General features: G+C 36.3%; 2 protein-coding genes across 6 annotated transcripts in view; both read right to left on the bottom strand.

Moving 5' to 3' along the window:
- Window positions 1-74: 74 nt before the first annotated feature.
- LOC110418928 (guanosine nucleotide diphosphate dissociation inhibitor At5g09550) lies at window positions 75-5,306 on the bottom strand. Its single transcript, XM_021431745.2, has 13 exons — window positions 4,912-5,306; window positions 4,520-4,582; window positions 4,310-4,393; window positions 3,934-4,041; window positions 3,670-3,842; window positions 3,163-3,274; window positions 2,859-2,939; window positions 2,715-2,777; window positions 1,692-1,793; window positions 1,462-1,586; window positions 805-1,015; window positions 478-552; window positions 75-353 (listed from the first exon to the last, which is right to left on the bottom strand). The coding sequence occupies exons 1-13, from the start codon at window positions 4,996-4,998 to the stop codon at window positions 303-305; spliced, it is 1,335 nt and encodes a 444-aa protein (XP_021287420.1). The 5' UTR covers window positions 4,999-5,306; the 3' UTR covers window positions 75-302.
- Window positions 5,307-5,721: 415 nt separating this feature from the next.
- LOC110418936 (MADS-box protein SVP-like) overlaps window positions 5,722-7,601 on the bottom strand; it is a 20,167-nt gene continuing 18,287 nt past the window's right edge. For all 5 annotated transcript variants that reach the window (XM_089785533.1, XM_021431757.2, XM_021431775.2 and 2 more), the window contains 5 exons: window positions 7,472-7,571; window positions 7,300-7,341; window positions 6,813-6,854; window positions 6,609-6,739; window positions 5,722-6,355 (listed from right to left, as the gene is read on the bottom strand). In XM_089785533.1, coding sequence (XP_089641659.1) covers window positions 6,337-6,355; window positions 6,609-6,739; window positions 6,813-6,854; window positions 7,300-7,341; window positions 7,472-7,571 — 334 coding nt within the window. In that variant the 3' untranslated portion in view covers window positions 5,722-6,336. The remainder of the gene's footprint in view (window positions 6,356-6,608; window positions 6,740-6,812; window positions 6,855-7,299; window positions 7,342-7,471; window positions 7,572-7,601) is intronic.

Genomic DNA, 7,601 nt, shown 5'->3' on the forward strand with positions numbered 1-7,601 from the left:
TTCCATGCAACATTATTGAGGCAAAAACAATATTCAGAGATTAGGATGCCTGCCCGACAAAAGTTAGAATTCAGATGTGGAGAAGAAGCATGCGAAATTTAATGATTTGCAATAAGAAAAATGTTATAGACATATCTTGCCGACCTATCTTTATTCAGGTCAATAGCGAAAATGTTGAAGCAGCTAGAACGAAGAAACTTATATGGAAATCTAGTTCAAGTTTTTCATCTAAAACATCTGATCAAACAGAAGGAGAAAATTGAGGGCCTCTGCTGATGAGAGCAACAGGTTTGAAACAAAACTTATTCTTCAGCCGCACTGGCAGCGCTGAGGTCCACAGATAAATCAAGAGCCTGTTACAACATTGGAAAAATGACAAGTGAATCAACCATTTTGCAAAAGAGATTGAAGAGGAGATATGGTGCTGCAAAATGCAATAAGATGAAAGTGAAAAAACATTGCATAATGAACTGATACCTTCCCAGTAATCTTGCTGTACATCTCGATCACATCAGTCACGGTGCTTTCAAAGTGCGTTGTCGGATCATAACTCTGCAAGAAATTCAAAACTTTAGTCGGGTGCATTGAGTTCTGAAGATACAGCTATGAATCCAACGTAGTGAAAGCAATGATTCATTTGACAAAGATGCTACAATAGGAGAAAGAAATTGATGTTTGAGCTGGTTAATTCGGAAGTCTGTTTCATTCCTACAATACCAGAAAGCAAAGTTGCCTTGGATACTTTCAATTCAATTTTTTCTTCAAAGAATATGCAGAGTATTAGAGATGCAGAAGTGTCCTTACAGCAGATATGAAGCAGTTGTCGGCTCCATGGTTGTTAGTGGGGACATATCTGTCATAAGTGTCATAGAATATTTCATCTACAGGACCCAGCAGGTCAATGCCGGGCTTCAACTCTACCTCAGGGTTGTCGGTCTCTGCTTCTGTTGAAACAAAAGCAATGAATTTTCCCTTGGGAGCTACATTATGAGCATATGAACAACAAAAGAGGTACCTGCAGTTCCAACAATAAACCTTAGAAGTTACCAGAGATTCGGGAATTATAACACTTTTTTGTTTGTTGAACTTGTACTTTTCCATACAATCTTAGGAACCTTAAAGTGAATGATTAACTTAAGGAAATTAAAATATTCTTGATCACTCAGTACTGAGTTGTTCTTGCCGTAAGTATCATTCTTTTATTACCACCAGAAGTCATTGAAGAGCATTACTTCCCACTGAAGCACAGAAAATATCTCGCCAACATTCCCATAATGCTTCGCCTTTTACTTTGGCTATCAAGATTCCAAGAAGGCTTTGATAAAATTTCTTAGAAGAAACTGAAGCTAAGGAATATCTTTACAATGGACAAAAAGACTCAATGGGTAAAGCTAAAACTGTGACAACAACATATGTTCAAAGGAAAACATAATAATGTAGCAAAGAAAGTTAGCAGCATACATGTCTGATTTCCGACCAAGTTGCTTCTGAGGCAGAATAACCTGGGCTGAGTGGGAATCATTGGTATCAGGAATAGGATGGCTCATTATGCAAATAGCACGGGCAACTTTTCCAACCTTCTGAACCTGTTACATTGAAAACGAGTCAATATAATTAGTTTTATGAGGATGCATATTTGTCCATAAAAGAAAAAAAAAAAGAGGGAGATGCACGGTTTCTTCGGAGGTTACCTTATCAGGCAAATAAGATGGATCACAAACAACTTTCTTGCACTTAGCAGTCTCTCCTTCAGAAGTCACACCAATAGCTTTCCCATCACCATCAAACTCTACCTACAATCCCAATACAAAACCCTTATAACAAATGCACAAGGGAAACACAAAGACACCCTTTTATTCAGTTCCCTTTGTTACGTGCCAATGCATGAGCTAGTAAAAGGCATTAAGCACTTTGATGTCCCCGAAAATTAGGATCCTAACATGTCCAGATGGAAGGAGAGAAACAAAATAATTCACTCTATGCTGTACAGAAGCTCATTTGTTTGCTTTGATTCTTTATATACATATATAAGTAATCGAAATGTCAAGGATTAGTGTTGATAATTAATCCCTGTAAGTCCCTTTCTTAGATATTTGCTACCACTGCCAATTTGGTATAATCACTAATTTACTGGAAAAATGCTATTAGGTATAACAAGTTTTACACATGTGATGTGGTAACCAATGTGAAAATTAAACAAAATACAAGTGCATTAAGGCACGTGTCACATTCTAGTTTACTTTGCATTTGTGTGCTTCAAGCACGGAGCAAAGCACTAACAAGTTCTAAGGTATACAGTTTAGCAAGCAAAAGAACATAAGCCCAACGCAAGACAAAGCAGAATTAGTTCTAAAACCAGTTTGAAGAACCAATCATCAGATATTACACCACAAGCTAGCTATCTTTGAAGAATGTTCAAAATGACAAAGGGATGCACCAGGGGGAAATGAATGATTAAATTTCAAAAAGCATCAAGTAGAATGGAGAATATGATGTCAAGCCTCAAATTATCAGGATAATCACCACATAGGGTTATCAATTGAGGTTGATACCTCATATATGAGCATCTGAACACTAAAAGACTCAATGGCAAGCTTCAATACATTATTCTCAAGCATTCATCAAGTTGAGGACTAAGCATGAATTGTTTACTCCTACTTTGCAGGAAACAAAGCAAATACATTCCGGTTCTCAAAATGTTCTGAGAGATTTACCTTACATTCTGGCTTGTTGAGCATGTACGTACCACCATAAACTGCACTTAATCGAGCAAATGCCTGTCAATAGAAACACAATAAGATTTCAAACCAACAAATGTTTCTATTCAATTAGAAACAAAACTACAGATAAAAACAAACCTGTGGCAATTCTCCTAGACCATACAATGGATATATATAAGGAGATCCTCCTTGAAACCGTGCCAAAGATTCTGCATAGAGCTTTACAAAACAAAAGCAGAAATACTATGAAAAAAATTATAAAAAAGGTATGTGCGGTCACTGAAGAGTAAGATCAAGGAGAATATATTTAAAAAAGAGAAAAAAAAAATGCCCAAGCAAAAACTTTGATTGTTTCTTCCAACCAGTGTCACCCACCATGCAGCTTAAGAATCAACCATTGCCTGTATTACAACGAAGAATATGATAGAAAACAAGATGGTACCTTCATTCTCTTAACAAAATCCAAAGCTGGCTGATCCAAGTAACTATCATCAATGTGGAGTGCCAAGGCATGACCAATAAAGTCAATTGTATCATCTTCCAGCCCGTACTTTCTATATTGCAAAAACTAGCAAGCATTAACACCAGTAAGCAGTAACTAATACAAGCTAATGCATAGGACAATCAGAGTAATTAATGATCGTGAGCTTCTAATATGTCAGATCTTCGCTCCAGAAAGTAAACACCCTTTCTCAAAAGGGAAAAGAAAATCCTAATCACAAACTTCGTTGCGAAAAACAGTGAAAAGAACCCAAAGATCACAAAAAAATCAAAACTAAAATATTTTCCCTTTTTGTGTAAGAGACAAACTGGTGAATCCAGCAAATGTTCTTAGCATTTATGAAGAAAGTTTAATCCACAAGTCTAAACGCATACATTTTTATTCATTTTATAGTCAATGTAATTGCTAGAGCAAGCTTTAGAGAGATAAAAGGGATGAGATACAGACGAGATAAGTTCTCTCGCTGTTACTTTATTCAGGTCAAGTCCTTCATGAGATTTTGGATCATTGTCTTCATAGTCCTGGACATAAATGAAGAACTTTCTAGCACGGCGCTTCTCAAACAGTCCCATCAATGGTGATTTCAGTGCTTCAACATCAGTTGCTGGAACTTTGTAGATCTACAGGTAATGTTAATTGCTTTAAGTTGTTGTAGGCGAGCAGGGAACAATGTTTAGAAACAAATTATAAGAAAAACCACAATATTCTTACTTTTCCCTTGTTGTACACAAAACTACCATCCACAGCCTTGAAGTTAAGATACTTGGTAACATCTGTATGGATGAGAATACGGACGAGACCACCATTGGCCATCATGAACTGCGTAAGCAAATTATGTAAGCATTCATCATTGGTAAATAGTTTGTCACTGCACATTTTAAACACAACATGTCCAAAACAAAGAAAAAGAAATTGCTGAATTTGTAACTAACCCATATATATAACACAGTCGTAACCTTAGAAACCTAAGTGCAACCTAAAACTAAGCATCCAACAGATAATTAAGTATTGAAAACTACAAAATAACATAGCTCAATTTGGTTACTCGTTAGTAATAAAGAGTTCAGAAGAAAAGGTTGTTGCATGCCTTGGGAATCATGTCAACATTAAATTCCCTGCTTGCGCCCAGCTGTTCTGGAGGCTTATCATCTCCCCTGAAACGTTTCCAAAGCTATACAGCAGAAAGACAAAATTCAGAAAATGGCCAAGGAAAATGTCAGATATATAGCAAATAGGAATGTTTCTGTAGAAAAGATTGAAAAGCAAAAAGTCCATCATTTGATCAAAGAAGACTAACCTGCATAAGATTAAGAGAAGTCGACTCTCCACCGTAGTAGTCATTTCTGTCCATGTGCAGCACCTGTTTTGGATGCAGATTTACAGAATAGGTAATTAATACAGAATTGATAAGATTTTAACCTAACATCCAAAGCCACTTCCTCTACCACCTTAACCAACAGTAAAAACTAATCCCCCACAATCAATATTATTTCCTATATATCTAAATATTGAAGTACAGCTTCCAAAAGAGAAAAAGAAAAAATAAAAGCAAAAAATGCTGACTGCTACGATGCCTATAAAGAAAACCCAGAAATGAAAAAACTCCCAAAGCCCACATTTCACGTTGCTTTGAAACATCAAAACATGGAAATTAAACAAAGAAACAACAGGGATAAACAAGGGACGTACTTTGAGTCCATCAACGGAGAGAAGACCGCTGAGAATGCATTCCTTAAGGCCGGTCCCAAGGACTATCACATCGTACTCTTCATCCATGGCTGATCCTCACAAGTTTTTTTTAAGATTTCAATCTTACTTTGTTATGTTTTTCTTTCTTTTTCCCGTGAGAGAGAACGAATGGGAATTGAACTGCAAAGGAGAGAGAGACTTGGGTTTTTGTGTGCTTTCAGTTTGGAACAGGTCTTTAGCGGGAAGTAACGAGACTAACGCTTTCGGAAAGTACTAAATTCACGCTATTTCATGCGCGTGCGATGCATGGAGCAGTTCGAGAATGACACGTGGATGGGCATCTCGAGGTTTTGAGTCTGCGATCAAAATTGGAGAGAGTGGACCTGGCTCCGAGCCTTTCCCCCCGTATGACCAGTGAAGAGTGACCCTCTCGATCTTTAAACTCTCTTTCCCTAGTTTCCCAGTTTAGACTTTGTACTCTTTCCCCTTTTATTTTCATGTTTTATTCTTTCACTTTTAAATTAACAACACAGCGTAGGGAAGAGGAAGAGAAAGGAGCAAGCAATGTGATCGGCCTTCAAGCAATGGAGTAGCCTTTCTTGTAGTAATTTCTATGAAAAGAAAAAGTAAATAATTGGATTGAAACGTAAAATGTTACAAAGAACAAAAAAATTTAATTACACATAAATATAAGGGTGAACTCATAATTATTTTTTAATTTAATGAAAAATATTTACATAAATTTCATGTAAGTTCGAAAACTTAACCATAAAATAATATTCATAAATTATTCTATCCACAGAAAATAGATTATTAGAATCGAAAACTAAGATATAAATAATTTGATTATAAAGAAAAATATGAAGTTCCATGCATTCCAGATGAATGTCAAGTTCTAACTCTAATAACCTTTGCTAGGTAGTCAAGTATGTCCCTCAAAGTCCATTTACTAAATTACAGAATAATTTGCGCTTTGCTACTACTACAGACATGGTAAGAGATTTGAAATACTTTACAACCAAATCTTTTGCAGTGACTGGGAATGTTGTCGAGAGTAATTCCATTCTCCTGCCGGAATAAGGCTCAGACAGTTCCATTCAGCTACAGAGTGCTAGTTTTGCCGATATGCAAAACAAACTCAATGGGTGTACATGTTCCAAACCCTAGCTTTAATTTGTGTGTACACTTTTGACTCTGTTTACATTTATTTATACGCTTAACTAAGCATTCGAAACTCAGTTTATTGTAATCGACTTTGTCCAGGAACAAATTACTTTGACTCAATAAACTTGGCCTCTACAAATATATTAGTACGTTGTGCAAACACGAGGCAGGTTGTATATATCTATATTTACTGAGACACGCATTTAAAGATAAGATTATGCAACGCCACTTCTTCTCAAGAACCTCTCTAACCTTCAAAAGTCAGTTAGGGAAAGGTAACCTGCAAGCAAGGCATTCCAATAGATACAGTCAGGCAAGGTAGCAGAAACTGAAGCAAGTCTTTGCAGTAGCAGCGAACAATGCTGTAAAGCAACTCAAATCCTTCAACTTTATACAAAATTGGATAGCATAGTGCTAAGTGCAGGGAACTGATTAGAGTGATAAATGGATTTTCCATTGTTTGTGCCATTGCTAGTAATAGCATGCACTAGGTAACAATATGCCATTTGTGTTTATGAATATACATGACTTACCCCAATCTGAGAGAAATGTCAGAGTTATTATAGCCTTGAGGAGGATCTGCGGAAATCCAGACATGGGCAGTTGACTCTGATGATTGGCCTTGTTGAGGTACAATTGCTTGGTCCATTGATGAGTTCCCGATCTACCAAAATCAACTTTGCTGTCAATTGAAAGCAGAAAACAAGGAATTAAGTTATGGAAATGGGTACACTCACTTGCTGTTTCAGCTGCTGGTTTTCTTCCATCAGTTTTGCTCCCTTCAATTCAACAAGGATAAAGAATCAAGTACCAGATCATATGTCCATCAGAAAGAAAGAAACAGAAAGAATAATTAAGATAACGTAAATCTTTTTGCTGTTAAATCTTTGCTTACAGAACCAGTTTCTGGGCGCTTTAAAGTTTGATACCACTTCCATTGAAACTTTCCACTATTGCCCAAGCTATCACCAGTACTTATTTTAAATCTTGCTTCACATGTAGATTTTCTAAACATTTACTATGCAGATTCAAATCAAGTTATATTATAGATTAAGCAAGCTAGAAATGAAAACAAACAAGGTAACAAAAGAAATCTTCAATTGGGAAATTAAGCAGCAAAATTGTCATGTTTTATATTTGATATCATCCAATACTAATTCATTCCTTTTAACTATGAAAATTATACAAATCCTATCAACTGTTGCAAGTTAGTTAGTATGTCACCTTCCTCTTGAGGTTGCTGATTTCTTTCAAAAATCGCTCATCCTGAAACACAGAAGTTTCATCACTAGTTAGACAATGAACAAAATCTACAACATGACAATATAACATCCACTAACTAAAACTTTCTAAGGGAGGATGAGGGATGAGTTGGAGGAGATGGGACTTCAAAAACCTTTGTTTCTGTAACTCGACTCAGGCCTGCATCTAGTAATTTCTCTAGGTGTTTTAGTTCTTCTAAGTTTAACCCTTGGAGCTCCTCTCCCCTCAGCTGTCTATCAAAGAAAGGATCACACAACATCATT

The sequence above is a fragment of the Theobroma umbraticum genome, unplaced genomic scaffold, assembly GCF_002168275.2.
Source record: "Theobroma umbraticum cultivar Fairchild unplaced genomic scaffold, ASM216827v3 scaffold_30.0, whole genome shotgun sequence".
Taxonomy (NCBI): Eukaryota; Viridiplantae; Streptophyta; class Magnoliopsida; order Malvales; family Malvaceae; genus Theobroma; species Theobroma umbraticum.

Excerpts from the sequence above, each read along its gene's own strand:
- LOC110418928 (XM_021431745.2), bottom strand. The coding sequence starts at position 4,998 with ATGGATGAAGAGTACGATGTGATAGTCCTTGGGACCGGCCTTAAGGAA. Across the intron at positions 4,042-4,309 it reads ATGTTGACATGATTCCCAAG|TTCATGATGGCCAATGGTGG; the intron begins GCATGCAACAAC and ends TTGCTTACGCAG. Across the intron at positions 354-477 it reads ACAGCAAGATTACTGGGAAG|GCTCTTGATTTATCTGTGGA; the intron begins GTATCAGTTCAT and ends ATGTTGTAACAG.